Raw genomic sequence first — 20,156 nt, 5'->3', positions numbered from 1 at the left:
GGGGACGGGGGAAGCGACTTCATCATTATGACAATTATATTACGGTATGCACGCTGAAGCCCGATTTTGTAATTCTTATGTCATGTTTTTTAAGAAAACATTAATCAAAATGCTATTTCAATGCTGTGTTCAAACTGTAGTCCTAATCGCAGAGGGTATAATCATAATTTAAACCATTACAGATGTATTCAAAACATATCGAGGGTTTTACCAAGGTGAACCCACTGTCAGTGGCCAGTATATTCATATCCGTATGAATCTGAGTTCATTCCCAAATTATTTTTTTTTTGCATCCATCTTGTTCATGTGCTTGTTCTTGTTCTTGTTGTTGGTGGTGGTGGTGTTGATGGTGGTGATTGGTGGTGGTGCTGTTGTTCTCTATATTTCCTTCTTACAATACACAACCTTCTAGGATTCATGTTTTATCCAAACAATAAATTCCAAATAATCGCAACTGTTATAACAACAAGACTGAGATGTTTTGTACCTGTTCCGATTGAATTATTTAAAGAAAGCTGAATGAGAAGTTTTATAAAGAAATGTGTGGATGATGAAGGTTCAAGAAAATATGTTGTAGGTGGCATATTCCAACGTGAATGGGTGATACGGGCGCGTGTGTGCGTTGTGTACATGTGCGTGTGCGCGCGTGTGTGAGTTTGTGTGTGTGAGTTCTGCGTGTGTGTGTGTGTGTGTGAGTTTCTGGTGTTGGTGAGGGCCAGTGAGAACTTTCCTGTGTGAGAATTAGATTTCAATGGGTTAGTATATAGTAAAACCTGATCGCGGCCAATTTCCGAATGGGATATCTGTTTTTTTTTAAATAACGAAATAAACATACAGGTTTTAACGGAGGAACAATTGGTCAAGTTGAAATCAATTAATTATTTATAAGAAACAATTTCAGCCCAACTTTCAGTAAGACATCGTGGCCCAGATGTTTGGAACTCCTTACCAAATTCATTAAGGCAATGTTCATCTATCTTTTCTTTTAAAGCATCTTTAAAACAACCTCTTATATCGAAATATCATCATTCAATAGGCGATTAGTGATGTCTCTAATTTAGGTCGCATTGCAAGTCATTTTTGCGACTAATACTACTTCACATACACATTACACTCACAAACTCATACCCTTAGATCGTATTAACACATTTTCATTTTAAAGTTTCACCTAAAGATTTTTCTTTTGAGGCCGCCATCCGGTACAAGCGTTGCTAATAATTGCAGTCTCCCGCATTTTTTCCGCAGATACTTTGGATAATATGTTAAAGAAATAATGAGTTCGTTTAATATTTATATTTGTAAATCACATTTCGACATGAAGTTATTATTGTTTGTATATCTGTATTATACGTTCACATAATTCTTTGTTAGTCGATTATTGTATTTAGGAAAAATTCAGGTAAAACAAAAATCTTTTTCATATTATTTATTATTTACAGTATATGCAGGCATGATAATGGGATGAATATTGCAACTATATAATACCTGCTATAATTATTCAATTAGACATTTTGGAGTTGAGTAAACATTATCATTATTTGCTGAGATGGAAAATATCAATGTAAATATTGAAAGAAGTTGGGTTTTTTGCCTAATATCTTATTACGTTGCATATTGGCCTTTAATGAAATGAGAAACATAAATTCACAGAGTTCGTATTAGTACTAGGCTGACCATAAAATATAACCACCACGTAGATAATACGCACATAAACTCAAAATCAAATATTGACAGAGGCCTACATAATTATTAATACATAAGAATTCACTTAATTATAGGAACGGGACCCCCGTACTCTGGGCTTGGAGAAACTATAAACAGGACCAGAAGTGGTCTTACCCCTCACTTATCTCTTCGTCATCATCGATGTCCGTCAAGACTGAAACTTCATCATGAAGCTCTTTATTCTCTCTCTACTGATCGCTGTAGCTGTAGCCGAGAAGGTTCGCTATGATGGGTGAGTCTATTCTCCATCTCATCATATTTATTTATTCATTTATGTCTGATATTGACACAGGGTGGCACATTTCACCAATTATAGTGGTCTTCCATGAGGCCCTTTTTACACCTATAACACGAAATAAAACTTGGGAGAAATAACCCAAAGGCAATCTCTAAGTAATTCCCGCACAAAACTATTGAAATTGCCTCAGGTTATATTCGGTTTTCCGGTTGTGTTTAATATGTAGAAGATATTTTACATCAGTATCAGCTCTTATTAATTTCCCTGTTGTTTTACTCTCTTGAATTTTCCATTTAGTTGTGTAAATTCACGTTTTCTGTCCCCATACATTTTCATTATCGCTTTACCCATTTGCATATTCCCTCTCCCACTCTTCCTTGTGTATTTCCTCTCGCCTTTTATAAATAATAGTTTATGTCTTCAAATTCTCTTCTTGTTAATGATTATTATAACTGAAACCATACAGTGTCCACGCATGGTACTTACTTGATTGTTAATATATAGTCAGCAAAAGAAATAAAGTGGACACTCTTCATTGTTAAGGAATTTCATATAAACCGTCAATAAAATACGATGATATACATATATCAAATTAAACGAAAATCAATATCTACCAACACGTAATCAATTAAGATCAAGATTTGAACTTTAACACTTGGATGGGCAAATTCATCTTACCGTAAGAAAGTCTGATAAAGAAAATTCAAAAAATAGAGCAGACAGCTATTCAAATGTAGATTTTAAAAAAGTGCATCTGTAAGACACTGATTAAGCAATGAAAGCTTAGGATGGAAAACAAAATAGGAAGATTGAGCTCTGGATGTCAGCTGTAGTCTCAGGGCTATATGGTTTTTACAATCACGGTAAAGATGATTCTCCTATCTTTGACTGTACAAGTTGTAAATGCTCATCACCATTTTGAATGGCCAGATGCCCTATTATTGCATTTTCTTTCAAAGACTCAATTATTGTAAAATGGCTATGCTCACTCAATTGTAAATGGTATGATTACAGTTGCATAGCATCTTAAAGGGAATTAATTGTTTTATTTCTATTTATAAAAGATAAGTTTATATTTAACATTCATTTAAAAATCCCAACTCTAAGTAGTGTCCACTAGGCGAATTGCTTCGTTTTTTTTTTATCAAACTTTTAGTATACTTATGTATTGACGTTGCATAATTTTAGTGTGACATTCACATTATGCTATAATTGCTACATTATCGATTTTCTTATTATTTTTTGTTTCTTGTTTTTGTATTTGTTACGTTATGTTTGTTACTCTATTTGTTTTTGTATTTGTAATTGTATCTCTGACCCTGCTTATTATCATTTGATGAGAAATATTCCTCTTCTTCAAGCAGAGGACCAAATCATTTTTCCTGTAACTTCTTTGATTTTTTTCCTCTGAAATAAAGATGATTGATATAATCATATCATTTTCATTAACTCAGCTACCAAACTCTTCGCATCGAACCCAAAGGCACAATCCAGAATGACTACGTTCACCACTTAGCCGAGTCAGTGGATGCGAAGGTAATTCTTACCGTCTGTTAATATTGCAATGCGGTAGAGTGCCAGTTTATTGGTTTATAATGATGATGATGATGATGATGATGATGATGATGATAACAATGATATTATCGATGATATTATCAATGATAATTACAATAAAGATATTAACCTTGATGTTTTTTATGACGGTTGATGGAGGTTTAAGGTTAGTGGATTTCGACTTTCAATGAAGACACGATCTCTAGTTTTATCTTTAAAAGCTGAACACTTGCCCTATTTTGATCTACCGTTTATATACCTCACCAGGTCATTAAAAGTTCATGATCCTATCTCCCGAATTATATATGAGAAGGTTCTGTGAATGCCAAGTCAGTATTAACGTGGTGCGAAATAATAATAATAACCGTACAGTTGTACAAATGCATTTTTAGGGTGTTGCTCTGTCCTGCTCTAGTGAGGAAATTTTATTAAGAATCCTAAACATTATTTCCTTAAGTATAATTGGTGAAATATCATGAGCCCCAGTCCTAAAAATTGTACCCCCCCCCCCAATGGAAGATCTAAAGTTTGATAAGAGACGTATTTTTTCTTTATTTCTTTTAATTTGATAGAACGAAATGTCCACTTCTACTCTCACTTTACTCTGTTATATTTAGTACGACTTCTGGGCTCACGTTCCCAATGCTTACACCGATGTTATGATGGCACCAAACCTGGTAGGCGGTTTGAAGTATCTCCTAGACTCCAAGAATATCGACTACCATGTCATGGTCGAGGACGTCCAAACCCTCATCGATAACGAGAGCGACGTTCTGCCAACTGCTGGATTCAGCTATGATCAATACAACGATTACGATGCGGTATATATCATAAACTAAACTCATAATCTTTTGTATCTAAAGATACGTGCTTTATGTAAGTGTACATGGACATATCACGGTTGAATAAGCACATATAAATGAATGAAATGGATTATTTTACTAACGTTCATTTCCTGCCTCTGATCAATTCAAGCCTTTCGTCTTATTATTTACTTTACACGATTTAAAGTCATAATTGCCTTGCAATATCAAATGACATTAGTCTGATTTCATTTTCATATCAACAAAATAAATTTGTATATTCATAATGACTTTCAAAATAATGTATTCAAATCAAATCCTACCATAATAGGATTATACAAAAATACAAGCAAAGCAAAAATAGAGGTATACGCTAAACCTCAGCAAAACAAAGACAAATGGTAGAAAAAAATACAAATACTGGACATAATTATGGTCGCATTGCATTCGACAACATCTCAATTATCGCAAAGTGTGAACAGATTTGAAAAAAAGGAATATACAGGAATCTGAATAATGCTGCGATTTGCATTCCAAGTTTAAAGAGCATCCACTCCCTCTCTCTCTCTCTCTCTCTCTCTCCCCCCCCCCCCCCCCCCCTCACGCCAGATACAACAATGGGTGAAAGACATGGCTAGTCAGTTCTCTAGCGCACAGCAGTTCCAAATTGCTACATCTTCAGAGAACCGTGCTATCAACGCGCTCAAGGTATTTATTTTTCATTCACATTTACATTTGAAATTTTTGAAATTTAATCTGTATTCTTTCTGGTATATCATGTTTACTATTTACCATGTAATGCTGTTTTCATGTATATGTATGTCTTTATATGTATTTTTATGTTATGCGGGGCCCCCAAGTATGACAGTAATTTAACTACTGATGGGGCTACCCTGTTTAAATAAAACGAAATAAATAAAATATAAATAAATTAAAAAAATCACATGATTCATACATGTATGTTATATCACGTGTGTGACTTTACTTCGCTTGAATATAAACGAATGGTTTATCCGCTAGCATCATCACTCAGGTCTAGATTCGCTGGTCCATATTTTTTTAGAAGGTTTATTTGGCTCTGTGAACTTCGGCGGTTCTTTTGTGTCAGATTCACGCCGTAAAAAGGTTACGCAGAAGTTCGAAACTAATGATAATAAACCCATCAGAAGGGGTTAAGGGGTTAAGGGGTTATGTATAGGGTAAGCCTAAATCCCCTCAATAATTTTGTGACAAGTTCAATATCACAATAAATAGGCAATTGTCCAACAGAAATAGGACTTTGTTTGGAACAGAAAATCCAATAAATTAGTGAGTACACAATATCAACCTTTTCACAGATTAGCACTGGCTCTGGAAGGAACGTAGTCTACTTCCAAGGCGGTATTCATGCTCGTGAATGGGTTTCTCCAGCTACTCTTATGTATATGACAAACGAGGTTAGTCTACTTTTAAAATTGATTTACTCATTCAGTTGTGCCTTACATCGAAACTGGTTTAGCTTTATGCACTTTACAGAGTTTCGAGATTGTTTACAACTTTTACATAGTATATATTGCGGAGAAGAAAAAATTGAGTGCGATCTATTATCAAAGGGGAAGTCCACCCCGATATTAAGTTTGTTTTAATAAAAGCAGAAGATTGCGAAGAACAGGTCAGTGAACGTTTGAGCAAATTTCATTTAAAATGAGGAAATTATGATTTTTTTTTGTTGTTGTTGATTTTTTTGATTTTTTGAAGTTGCGATCAATTAAACACAAATTTGCAACACTGTGACGTATCTTGCGAGCTCCCCTCCCATTTGCCCAGTACATACAATTTCATAAACTTTCATTTTCTTCGTTATTGATGACGTAATAGATTTTTTTTTCATTTAAGTGTTGTATAGAAACATATTTGCATTAATTATATATAGGTTGTATGTATGTTCGGAAATTTTCTTGAGGGAAAATACAAATTTCAGATTCAACCTTGGGTTACCAACTTACCAGATACTACAATGTATAAGGTGTCTTGAAGTCGACTAATACTGACCTCAAAAGCAACTCAGTGTGAACAGTGCATGAAATCAAAGCCCATTTTAATATCATTTTCATAATATTTTGGAGGTTGATTATTTACTATTGACGATTGAAACCACTTTGCCAGACATTAGATATAAGGAAAGGATATCTTAAAGTCAACAAATTGACATCAAAGGGCATTAACCTTTTTGTGCTGCCAATAATACCTTCATTCGTAGCTTGAAACCGTCATCTTTCAACATTGAGGGCTGATTCACAATGATTATCACATGTGTATTCTGATAGACTGTATACAGTGCAGCCATATAGTAGCACTGGCTACATACTCCGCTCCGCGCGCTTCACTTGCTCCATTCGCTAATAAGAGCATACACGCGCCGCAAGCAACCCCCCCCCCCCCATACTATACCATGTATTTCACATCGCTCCCTCGTTGCACAGCCAGTAAGAGAAAGTGTGAGAGGAGAGAGAAAGAAGAATGGAGGGGGAGTATTGGCTTGAGAATTATACCGACAAAATTCATTTTTGTTTAAAGCTCTTTTCTTCAGCCTTTGAATGAGACTATTCAGAACGTCATTCGTGTAAATATTGATAATAGAATGACACACGCCTAAAAACTAAAACAATAACAACAAAAAACGGTGGCTGTTCTAATAAACAAAAATCCTCCCTGTGATTGTTGAATCATCAAGAGCAATAATTTTGATTTAGACATTGCATTAAAGGTATACTATTGTGGTTATTAAATTGTTTATTCCACTAACATTAATAATAATTTTTAAAAATACGACATCCAGAAGTCCACTCCACAGTTTATGACTGTGCGTTACTACCATACAAAACAACGTAATATCCTGCATGAATTTTTCCAAGTTCAGAAGTCGACTCAGGGTCGGTCGACTTAAGGTCGCCCGACCCCAAGTTAACTTTCAGATGGGTGTTTCCATTGCTGCATGTACATTGTATAAACTTTCATTATGTATATATATATATATATGTACTTGTTTAATTATATTTGCTGATGTGAGAGGCAATTTGCTAGAGTAATTTATGACTTGGAGCAACTGAAACCTTAAGATGTTGTCTTTTTACATTTGCGAACTCCAATTCAATTGCTCACCACATTCGCTATGAAAGAGATAAATAATTAAATGAAATCAAGAAGATAATTATTCGTTAACATGTTACAACTCTTCACCCCTTGCCGTCAACCGTGGCTAGCTGTTGACAAATCTTGCTAATGGTAATTCGCAAGAAACAAACCTCCTCAAAGAGTTCGACATCTACATCGTGCCGTCACTCAACGTCGATGGATATGTTTACACTCATACCGACGTAAGTATTGAACTATCTTCATGTTCCCAATCGGACTTTTTTTGTTATGGGGGATGTTTAAAAAAAAAGAATTGATGACAAGCTCGCATTAGCGTAATCCCGGATTCTCTGCATGGAAGGGGAGGGGGCACAACAAAATATATAATGAGCAAAAAATAAAATCAAAGTCCCCCCCCCCCCCACCGGAAAAAATGCTCAACGGGTCGTTATGTTTTGGAGGTGCATTTTTGTCCTCCAAAAACAGTTATCTCTTTAAAACGAAATTTGCCTTCTAACAATACTTTTGACAGTGAAAATTGAATAAAAACTATGTAATGATGTTTTAAAAAATTATTTGTAATGCTTTGATTGATCTTTCGATTGACTGATTGCTGTATATGATTTAATTGATTGTCTTTTTTTAATTAATTGATGTCCTTATCTATTTATGGAAAATCTAACGAAGTGATTCATCGTATTATGGAATTATGTAGTCTTTATCTCAGACCCACTGCACACTTCGCGATCTGACTACGATCCCATTCGGGAAGAATTTGTGACAGCATTTTAAATAAACATTCAGACTTGTAAGACTTTAATGACCGAGGATCTGAATATTCATATGATTAATAAAATCTAAATTTCAAAGGATTCCATCCTCCCTAGGAGGGGGGGGGGGGGGGGGGCTAAATCGGCTTAGAATCCCAGTGACGTCAGACCAGTAGTGTGATTGTCTACAATTTGAAGCCGATTCAGCTTTTATTCTGACTAGGAGAGTTGAATAAATTAAAATTCCGGTTGTTTATATTTATAACCTAAATCAGAAGGAAAGTGATTGTTTAGGTTTCCATAACTAATAAAACCACCCCTTTTACGAACATCGAATCGCAGGATAATCGTGTACTGTGCGCCAGGCTTTACTGTTTTGAAGATTATTCTTACATTCTTTCATACTTTAATTCAAATATAGTTTATTTTGCAAATTAAAAATTGACCTATTCATTTTCGTCTTGATTAACTCGGGCTATATTAATTTATGGTAAAAAATTTCCCATTAGATTCAACTTATTAATATGTTTTGACACCAAAATGTTATCAAATCATCAGGGTCCCTATAAGTTTTGTTATCCTTCTGCTGATTCTACTTATCGATAGTGACGTACTGATGGTGCCTGGTGGATCTATGTCACGTTTAAAGAACATAATAATACATGCACTGCATGAATAAAATAATGTGTAAGACCGCATGAACACTTCGTCTTTCAAACGATTAAATGGCTCAATTATTTGATTATCACCCCCTAAAGATTAAACAAAATCACGGAAGTCGTGACCTCTTTGGATTTAAGAGTACCACTGTTTGGTGCAACAAAAAAACTTTTTAGTTGTTGATTCGTTTTAAGGAACTAGTCAAGTGAAAATTAAAGTGTAAACCCACCTTAATTTAAAGGATCGATGCTTATGCATTACCACGTGAGATGCACCATCTACTGTTGCTTGATAAGATGCAGGGTTTCAAATGAAAGGTCAGCGTTTAAAAATGGCTATATTTTGCGTCTGCAAAAGTGGAACTTAGGAAGACAGCCTATCCGTTTTTAATAATACACAACTAACGTATGGTGAAAATTATTCAAAGTCATTCTCTTCCTATTGGGCAAAACATTTCAATTCTTACTTGCTCATCCCCCCCCCCCCCCCCACACACACGCGCCCACCATCTCCTTATTTCTCCTTACTTTAGTATCTCCCCGACGGCCCAACTAACATGTTATATTCCTTTCCATCTTTATACAGAACCGAATGTGGAGGAAGACACGAAGCAACAACGTTGGCTCTGTATGCATGGGTGTGGACCCCAACCGCAATTACCAATACAAGTGGAACGGTAATTATCATTATTTCTTTTGTACACATAATAGCTTTTCTCAATTGTGCGGGAGGACAAAATTGCCATGCAAAACTGATGAACATGACTATTTAGATTATAACAATAGTAGGCCTAAGTTTTTAAAACGATGATTAAAACTAAGTAACAAGATAAGAATTATTTTACGGTTAAATATCATGAAATAAATTTCAGCAGAGGAGCCCATATAAGTAGGATGTATGTATGAGTTACACTCCCATTCAGGATTTTGTCTTTGACTAAAATAGAATTTTGGTAAATTTGTCGGAACATCACCAACATTGATGATTTTGTTTTTCATTTGTTGGATGAGAAGTTTTGAACTTCTGTCGCTAAACTTCAAAATCTGGAGACCGGGTGTGAATATCAGAATGTTGACAAATCTGTTGGCAAATTTGGTCTGACATCCCGATTCGAAATGCTTTCGGCCAAATTCCTATCTATTTGATAAAAATATTGCTTTTAATACTGCTACAGGTTTCAAGAGCCCATCGATTATAATTCTTTGAAAGTCTTTCTAGTAATGTTTCGAATATAAGGGCATTTGAAGAGCAATATTTTTAAGGAGCGATTCCTATTATAATACTCTTCCACAAGAATGACAAATAATTATGATAGAGCGCATATTTTTCACAACTATCACAATAATTCGTCTTTCTCTTAGACCTAATTTAGATATAAGTACAGTCAGGTATCTTTGTTTTGAGCTAACCTAGAGGTTTACTTTAAAAAGTTTTTTTTTTCTTGTCATTGATGCAGGGGGATCTGGATCCAGTGGGAGTGCGTGCTCCGATACATATCGAGGAACAAACTACAATACTGAACCGGAAGTCTCCCAGACTACTGAGTTTCTGTTGAATCTCAAGAACCAGGGCAACACAATATCATTGTTTATCGACTTCCACTCCTACTCCCAGCTGTGGCTTTCTCCGTGGTCTTATCGAGCAACCAAACCATCACAATATGCGGACCAAGTAAGCTGCTTTCTTTTTCCATCATGATTTGTGACCCTTGATTGAATCAAATATTGTTTTTATGTAATTTGTCTGGGTGAGGGACAGAGATTGGAGCCGGGTATTGTTATTACTATTATTTTATTAGGGATATTATGTCTTGTTTACCAACGGTAGCCTCGGAAGTATTAAAACTGTTCTTCCAGAGGACCCTGCCGTTATTACTACTGTAGTTTTAGCTGAGTTACCCCGGGAATATATCATGTGTATTTGGGCAAAATACGATCGGAATGCAATTTTTCGCAGTCGATGGTCAAGACCGATTTTGATCAAAGATGATTTTGTCATTTAAATTGTATGCTCTTTCAAATTTGACACTCAGTTTTTCATTATCTCACAACGAAATAATATTTTATCGCCCTCTATATCAATACTCAAATATCCCTTTAACAGAGCTAACAGATCAACACAAATAACACAAAATGTGTTAAATGATACACGTATTAATAGCAAAGACGAGCGCTGTTGAATCTGAAATGCTAGAGCGCCGTTTGGTAGCCGTGCTAAAGCCAGTGTAATAATCGGGAGCGCCAGGAGGGTCAAATCTGACTGACATGAGCGCTATACAAGAACCCACTATTATTATTATTATTATTATTATTATTATTTATCAAAAAATCATACCCAAATATTTTTAAACCTATTGATATACCCATCAAATCAAAGACCTTTCAAAGCTCTTTTGTTTGTTTATCGTAGTATTTCCAGACTTTTTATAGTCATGAATTTCAGCAAGTGAACATTTTCCGTGGAATTGCTTCGATACAACTTATAAAAGCTAGTTGATACCATTCGACTGTTTTTCTTCCCAACTTCTCTCATTATTTATTGTCGAACTTAACATTTCAAGATATTTTATTCAAAAAGTTTGCTTTAATATATGTTTGTAATGAATAGGTCGAAGGTGCCAAACAAGCATGTGCTGCTCTGCAGAGTGTGCATGGGACTAGCTACACATATGGACCTTCAGCACAGACACTTTGTAAGTTGCTCTTCAGCCCTATCAAACCAAACATAGTTTAAGTTTGTTAAAGTTTAAGAAGTCCCTAACCTAGGGGAAGACCCCTCCCACACCTCCCTACTTGTTGGTCGCTCGACTCCTTCACCCATCTCAATACTAACGCAATAATGAAACTACTACCATTAATCTAGATTTATATTGCACAGTGTCATTGGTTTGGTGTTATTGGGTAGAAAATTATCTTCCTAGATCATCAATTTTGGGTTAGCCATTTTTTTTTTTTTTTTTTTTGTGAGCCAAAAACTAGATCAGTCATTGAAGATTGAACGGGAAGGCGCCATGCGCAAATTTCTCACTTCTTCAAGCATCACTACAGTTGCAAAAGAAGCAAAAGAACGAAATTGCCTCACACAAACAGCCGTAGAAGAAAAACGCCTTTTTCAAAATTTTACTCGGAAGAGAATTTGATACCTTATTAAAAATGACACGGTGTCAGTGATGTCGTTTCAATAGCAGATCTTAAGTGTTGCTTTGGTTTTGGGCCACCCTGTATAACATTATTCGGAATAAACAACGCTTTCAAAATGTCTGTGACAACTACCACCTTGACAATTACCCCGCCCCCCCCCCCCAAGGAAAATTGAAAGGTTACCCCCTAGCTACAGAAGGAAGGGGGCCGCAGTGCCCCCACATTTTCATGTACCCCAAAAGTGTCTTTTTTTTCTGTCCTTTCACTTCTGATAAGCGCTTGTTTCCTCTTCTGATAAATGTCCTTCACCTCAAAGTTCTCTTTTCAAATCTGACTAGTGCTTTTTGTAGTAATTGTTTCAAGTTTCAAGTTAAGTTAATTTATTTCCACTTCATCGAAAATAACATAATTGAACAAAGTATACATACTAATAATTATAGTTTATCATACAATAAAGGAACAAAATGTACATGGTGATAGTTATAATAAAAGATACAATCAAAAGTAAAATACTTACAATGAAAAAGCTTAATAAAGTAGGGGATCTACTAAAAAGCAAAGCTTGTATTATGAAGATTAATGCAGGTATGTATATAAATTAGGATATCTAAATAAACATAAGGTAAGTGTCCGTTTCTTCTTTTGAAAAATTGCCTTTCTACATCGATTGCCGCTTTCAAATCTGATAAGTACTCTGATTTTCACTTCTGATAAGTGCCTTTATCCCCTGAAGAAAAATAAATTATCGGGTAGTTCACAAAGAAGAGGTATTTGTCTGGGGTTATTGTCATCGGGGTTTGGGGGGGGGGGGTAATTGACGGGTTGTCCATGGAACATATGTCATACATGTAGTCCTATATGGATTTAGATTATTCATTTTGATGTGGAGCCCGGGAAAACAATAACTCAGTTTTTGAAATTGTATGTGAGGTTTAAAATTAGAACCTTTAAACATTTCGTTTAGTTTTCATTCTTTCATGTCTGTACGTAATGAGTAACTGAAACCCTGAAACTTATCCCGATCTGGACATGTCTTCAAGCTCCCTCCCCCTTAAATATGACACTGGAAGGCTCCGTTAAAGGGAACCAAAACCTTCATACTAAGTTACTTTTATTGTAAAGTTTAAAAGATTTGAATAAAATCTTATTCCTTGCCCGATTTTGTTCAAATTTTCACTCATATTTTTCAAATATCTTAAACTTTACAATAAAAGTAACTTAGTATGAAAGTTTTGGTTCCCTTTAAGAAACTGTGCAGCTATGGTCGGCTTTACCCGACAGTTTAGCAGAAGCCAGCGGGCATTAGCCACTGATTATCACTTATAGGTGGATCTTAGATGGGGCATAAGATGCTCTGACGTCACTATCTGAGAAGCGAAACAAGAACAACATCATTGACAACTATAAAGGCTGTAAAAAAAGGGTTATCAAATATTCTCGGGGATGGGGAACGTCTCCCTGGCTGTATCAATGATCATTATTATATCGTAATTATGATCATGATTGTAGATGCTGCGGATGGTTGCAGTGTTGACTGGGGTCATGGTACATTGGGAGCCAAGTACTCCTACGTGGTGGAGCTGAGGGATACAGGAAGGTACGGCTTCCAGCTTCCCGAGAGCCAGATCATCCCCACTGGTGAGGAGACATATGCAGGAGTCATGGCCCTTCTCGAGTACGTCAAAGCCAACTAAAGTATTTGATTTCCTTCCCGACATTCATCATATGATTCCTGATTGATTCGAAGCATGAAATGAAATCAAAGTTCATGAACCTAATATTAACCTTACGAACATCTAAAATTCATATAATGTTAAGTAGCTTATATGTTAACCATTTGACATTCATTTTGAACATAGAAAAACTCTTCTTTCTTTTTGAAATCCAAACCCAGTTTACGAATTGTGATGTAGACATACTGAAATAAGACTAGCAATGAAAAAGAAATCCACGATTGACGGTTCGTCTGAAGGAATCTACTTCGTGATTTACATGTCTGTAAACTTGGTTCTAAGTTAATGGTTAACTAGGAGGGACCAAGTGGATCGTATCCTTCAGTATCTATGTCCAAACACTTGTTATAGATACTATAAAAGCAATAGATTGTGATGAAACAATTAATGAAACACAAATGTTTATGTCATATGCTTCATGCGGTTTATACTGTGCATATTGTAAAACACGAATAAATACAATAAAAATATATCTGCATCACTACTGTAGTTAAATTTCATTTCATTCTACCTGTTGTGATATGTGGAATATTGGATTCTAGTAGAGACGAAATAAATGCAAAAGACATTGTTATATAATTCCCACAGACTTTTAATCATAAGTAATTCTAATTTACCACCAACTGATGAGTACGGTGAAAAGCATTCGAAACCGCACATATCAGGTAGAAAGAAAATATACCACAAACCCAAAATGCCAATTTAACAATACAATACGGATCTCAAATTAATAGATGATATCACCGGATCACGGAACCCATGAATACCTATGACCAAAACTCGACCCCCTTTAAAATAATAATTAATAGTAGTCATCATCATCATAACAACAATGATAATAATTATAATAATTGTAATAGTTATTATGAAGATACAAATAATAATAACAATAGCAAGTTTATCATGAGCCTTGAAAGTGGACGAAATTGGCCACAGGTAAAAATGTAAATGCACCTGTATATAGAGTAATCGTGCTGGCTTCTCACCATACCATATTCAAGGGGGTATTTTGATGGTTAGGGCCGGAATGATATTCAGATAATGTAAGCACTGCTTTTCACGTGGAGATGGGATTGGCTTGTCCTAGAGGTCATAGCAGAAGTGGTTTACTCCACTGGACGTGAAACTGTATCAATTCCTGATGATTTAGGTATGAACTTCATCCAACATGTCCAAGAGGTTCTCCCTCACATATAGGCTTATGAACCAGGCAAGACAACTATGCTTCTCCAGAGATGTTTCTGCCATGGATGATAAATCGATAAGTGGTCATATGCGATCGAAAATATTCCAAGAAATTGAACCTGAACATGATTTTATAACCAAATATGATAAATAAACACCCTTTCTTGCTTGTTTTTCAATCCTTTACCCACCTTCTCAGTAGATTCAAGTGGATTTTGACCAAGTTACCTAAATTGACCTGTGTGTAGCCAATCATGAAATCTCATCTCATAAATATGGTACCAAAAAGGCAAGGATATAAAATTATACTCTACAAGTGCATGGCACGTACATCCATATGCATACGACCAACTCGTAAAACAAAGGGCAATCGTAGAAGTATGAAGTTTCTTTACTATTTCACAATATCCAAATAAAGGTATTTAATATTTGGAGGGTTGTTATTCCAACTTTATTTAACAATTAACATTTTCGTGAACATTAAAAAGGAACTCCTTTGCCATATAGTAAGTTAAACAGACAGACTGCCAAAGTAACAACATCAACTAAATAAAAAGAAAATTACTATGTACCTCCATGTCAATTAAAGATAAACTTGAGTTCTGGTAAATATAGAAAATACATTCTTACAGAATCCAATGAAACTGACACTGAATGTTCAAGATTAAAAATAAATGACGAGTGCCGAACAATTTTGGTAGAAAATGTTTAGTGGCTAGGAAATGAGCATGGAAAGTTAAGGAATCTGGGTAAGTAGGCCCGACACGTGCTTAACACAGGTCACTATGTGCAAATGGGAGATGTGGTTTTTATCGAAGATAATGCCCTTTAGGTAAGTTTTTGTGCGTTTGTATTAATTTCACTGTTCCAAACAACCACTCTACTGCAGGATAAACAAATCAAGAATAAATCATAGCAATTTTCTGTCAAAATAGGATTCCCATACCAGAGCTCAAGATTGGCTCGAAAATAACAAACATATATGTAAAGATCGTTTTTCTTTCCCTTAAAGCTGCCCAGTATCATGAATATCATATGTCACAGTCATGTCAGTGGACTAAGAATTCTCATACATCAGACGACTGCTAAAGAAATCAATCAGTGCACGGATTCTGAGGACAAAGGTACTCTCTACCGAACTCATACGCCGCTCCATAGAATATCTGATCTTCAATTACACTAAAACCCCTAAATCCAAGTTTCTTGATAACTACCCGTATGGTGGCCACATACGTCTCTACCAAGTTGTACTGGAAGCCTGATTCCACTGGACCACGTAGACACTTCTGAAAGGTCTCTACCGGAGCACTCATTGTTAACTCCACGGTGTGAAGTAGACTGTAGATGTTCACTGTAGCCTTACCCTCACAAGGACGCCGGTCCTGAGTAGTAAACGAGTTGTCTGGCCTGAAATCAAGACGAAGATTTCGCGCAAAATTTCTGTAGCCGAAGAGATGGGCAGGGCCTCTGATAACCGGATTAAAGGACACGACTCCAAAGGTTCCCGCGAATGTTGCGTTTGCGGTACGATTGTATGCTTGGGTCCACATCCAACCTGCCGGGAATCCCTGTCCCCAGTTCTTCTCCTGATGAGCATGAGCCTTGCCTGATATGACTCGTCCTGATTGGTTCCATGTATAGCTTCCTGGGGTCCCAAGGCTGTAGACGAACCAATGGATGGGTAACATCGGCAGGTCAGTAAGCCAGCCTTCTGGACCTAAACATACACAAAATACAAAATGAGATTTCCTACTATGGATGCGGCCTAAAGAGCAGCATGAGGGGGCGGGTATTGATTATTTTTGTTTTGTTTCATTTTATCCCGCCCTCCACCCCCTCCACCCACTTAGTGTTATTTAGGGTACGCCTATGCGTGTTCCCAGCACCCCCCTCCTTTCAGCATAAGTCCGGTGTGTAAAGTCAATACGGGTAGATCTTTTTCTTTTGTTACGAGCCGGAGATGTTGGGAACACGCATGCGGTCCCTCCGTTCCCGGAGTGAGGGCCGGGCATTTCATTCAATTTTTCGTCTTAATTTTTGCCATTACAAGAAGTGGGTTATTGATGTAGACAAAATAATGCTCATGTGTACCCTTCACAGCTCATTTTATGTATGTTATTACCAGAGAACAAAAGATGTCAGTCAGTCCCTCAATAGTGACTGACAGGGAAGTCTAGAAAGTCAACAGGTTTCCTTGCATAATATGAATACTACATGTAGGACATTACTAACGTTTGGATTTCACAGATAGGACATACGTGACATATTCATAATTACTGCAAAGTTCTACATAATTTGATATTGGCTGCAAAAGGGACAAAGTATCTTTAACCAAAGTGATATTTTTTTCTCGCTCGCTCGCAATATTTCAAATCAGAATAGAACATTTTCTGGCAAAAGGCCCTCACGGCCCACACACGAAAATGTGTCCGTACGTCTATAGGAGGGATTGAAAACAAAACCTTTTTGCTGAATTTTGGATTGGGATGATGCGAAAATTTTCAACTTCTAAAAGGGTACCGTGACTAAATATGGGTTTGACAAACGCTGATCTAGTAGACCAAAGACTGGTCTCCCATGACGGAACCCACGCTGCGCCACTGGGTAATAATAATATACTGCAAGATTATTGTCATGTTATGTACGTGTTGTTGTTTTTTGGTGTAGAATGGTATGTACATTTTGAATATTGTTTTTTTGTATATTGTTTTGGATGAAAAAGAAAATTTAGTTTTGCCTTGTAATTGATTAACATCTGAATGATTAATTTGTTTTAATTTTGTTTTGATTTGTTCTACTGCTGTTTTGATAAATAAACAACTTCATGGAACAAACAAAAAGTAATACAACTCTCAATCCCTCTACTTGTTGTGTCATATTTGGTTATCAAAAAAATACACTTGTATAATAATTGTTTCTTACATTGAAGTAACTATATTACATTTGTAAATTTCAGAATAAATCTCCCAATTTTCAAGGCTTTAAAGTTCCTATGTCAACAAGGAAAGCGAATATCGGGTGGCAAAAAGGAATTGTAAACTAACTATACATTTTCGTGAATGTAGTTTTCACTTGCAATAACTTATAGTTGAAACCGCTTTAGTTTTTATTTGTATCCATGTTATGTGCTGCATTTTCATTATTTTATTTTTTCAAATCTTTTTCCTTAATTTTTAAAAAATCTTATCATATCACGATTCTCCTGTTATTTCCTTGCTTTAAAAAAAAAAAAAAAAATCACGAAAAGATAACCAATTAGCCGAATCTGTGAAAGCTCACCTTGCCCAGTCGAATCCCACAGTAGAGGTCTGGTAAAGTTTCCTGCAAACGTCACCCCATCAATGGTGAAACTAAAAACAGTCGAGTTAGGAGTTACGTTGTAGAATCCATACGGACGTACAACGTACTCGAAGTAAGATGGTGCCTGCAGAGAGGGGTCTTTGTTTATCGGTCGACCACCACGCACCGTAACCTCGATGTCGTCTTCATCAGGGTAAGCCTGGACGACGACCATGGGTGACCCTTGACCTTTGCTGCACACCAGACTGATGTAGGTAGTCGGGTTCGAGTCCCATGTTGATGTCGATGTTGATGTCGACTGGCTGTTTCTCGGGAGTACACGACCAAAGAGGACACCAAATGATCTGTCGTTGTCTGTATCTGTTAGTCTGGTGTACCAACCCTCAAAGAAAGGCCCTGTCGGTGGGTAAAGATGAGGGTCATACTGGCTGGCATCATTGATCACCACGACACACAGTATTAAGACTAAGAAATACATCGCTGGTCACACTGTATCTCTTATAGATAAAGAACGATTTGTGGTAATATAGTCAACTCGTCTCTCAAATTCTACAGTTGTATAACACACAATGGATGAGCGTACAACGTTTATAAGTCCTTAACTGTGTGAAAGCAGGGGATGTTGCGCAACATCGCTAATCTTGTTTATGCAACAGTATATTTTCGTTATTGACCCTGTTGCGTCGTCGGTGATCTCACTCTGAATATGACTGACAAAGAAAGCGTACAAAATATACAGTTCCTCAGGTAGACAAAGGAACATCCCTTCACTGCTATTTTGTAAAAATGTGTAGAACAGGTGTCACATGCATATTCACCTTTTTACATAATATCAGTGAAGGGATATTCCTTCGCCTACCTGTGGAAATGTATATTTTGTCCGCTTTCTGTGTCCGTCATATTCATGGTGTCTTGACAGTGTTATGCAAATGAACATTGACAAATTACGTAAGCGATATATTTCCGTTGTGTAGTATTTTGGTACCACGAGTAGTGAAATGCCGTTTGGTCTACAGCCAGCTCGTCTATTCTCTATGTGGTATAATACAAATCATTTCGCCTGATTGTCATTTGGTCTAATAAAAATTTAGGCCAAGCCCTTTGGTCTATTGTTCATCAAAGTCTAATGACCAGTTTTTAAAGCATCAAATCAAAGGTATAATCATTCAATCAAAAGTAATACAAGTCATCGACTTTGTGAATAGTATTAGTAGACGAAATGGGTATAGGACGAAATGGGAATTAGAATGACTGAACAATTGACTAAATGAGCAATAGACGAAATGGGTATTAGACTTATTGGAGATTAGATGAAATGAAAATTAGACCAAATGACTATATTGACCCAAAAGGTCATTAAACGAAATGATTATTAGACCATGTGGTTGGTAGACTGACTGTGTGTAGACCATATGGGAATATACCAATTAGGTAGTAGACGAAGTGGTTGTTGACCAAAAGGCTATAAACCACCACGAGATAGCCATGCTTATAAAGGTCAACAATGACCTTGCGCTGATGTCAATCATCCCAGGGAGGTGTGACTATACAATCATCCATGATTTGAAAGGTAAACTTTAAAGTCCAACTTCATCATGCTAAGTAATTGCTAACACCCTGATCTTAACACACACCACGAAAACATGGTAAAGTGTAAACCTTTAATCAAACATCTCGTTCAGGTCTGACCATCCCTTCATGCAACCCTCTAATGCACTTCAACTTCGATTTCTATCATATTGGTTTAACCCTCAGCCCCCCTCCCCAACTCCGGGAACGGAAGGACCGCATTCATGTTCCCCAAATCCGGTAAAGGGGTACTTTTCACTCAACAAAGTCCGGCTCGTGTTACACAACAAATTGGCCCATTTTTGACTTTACACACCGAACTTTAGGGGGTGTTTTCAAAGGGAGGGAACATGCATACGCGTACC

The 20,156-nt window shown here is 36.4% G+C and overlaps 2 protein-coding genes across 2 annotated transcripts; one reads left to right on the top strand and one right to left on the bottom strand.

The window, feature by feature from the left end:
- Positions 1-1,847: 1,847 nt before the first annotated feature.
- Positions 1,848-14,218, top strand: LOC115926888 (carboxypeptidase B-like). Its single transcript, XM_030992489.1, has 10 exons — positions 1,848-1,957; positions 3,418-3,499; positions 4,135-4,338; positions 4,930-5,028; positions 5,658-5,756; positions 7,563-7,676; positions 9,450-9,540; positions 10,321-10,535; positions 11,472-11,556; positions 13,514-14,218. Exons 1-10 carry the CDS (start codon positions 1,893-1,895, stop codon positions 13,696-13,698), a joined length of 1,239 nt encoding a protein of 412 aa, XP_030848349.1. The 5' UTR covers positions 1,848-1,892; the 3' UTR covers positions 13,699-14,218.
- Positions 14,219-14,589: 371 nt separating this feature from the next.
- Positions 14,590-18,920, bottom strand: LOC115926887. The gene is made up of 2 exons (XM_030992488.1): positions 18,202-18,920; positions 14,590-16,639 (listed from the first exon to the last, which is right to left on the bottom strand). The coding sequence occupies exons 1-2, from the start codon at positions 18,698-18,700 to the stop codon at positions 16,017-16,019; spliced, it is 1,122 nt and encodes a 373-aa protein (XP_030848348.1). The 5' UTR covers positions 18,701-18,920; the 3' UTR covers positions 14,590-16,016.
- Between the last annotated feature and the right edge of the window lie 1,236 nt (positions 18,921-20,156).

This window comes from Strongylocentrotus purpuratus, unplaced genomic scaffold (assembly GCF_000002235.5).
Source record: "Strongylocentrotus purpuratus isolate Spur 01 unplaced genomic scaffold, Spur_5.0 spur5_scaffold_2, whole genome shotgun sequence".
Classification (NCBI taxonomy): domain Eukaryota; kingdom Metazoa; phylum Echinodermata; class Echinoidea; order Camarodonta; family Strongylocentrotidae; genus Strongylocentrotus; species Strongylocentrotus purpuratus.
The sequence above is the reverse complement of the archived record's forward strand: the minus strand, read 5'-3'. Positions and strand labels throughout refer to the sequence as shown.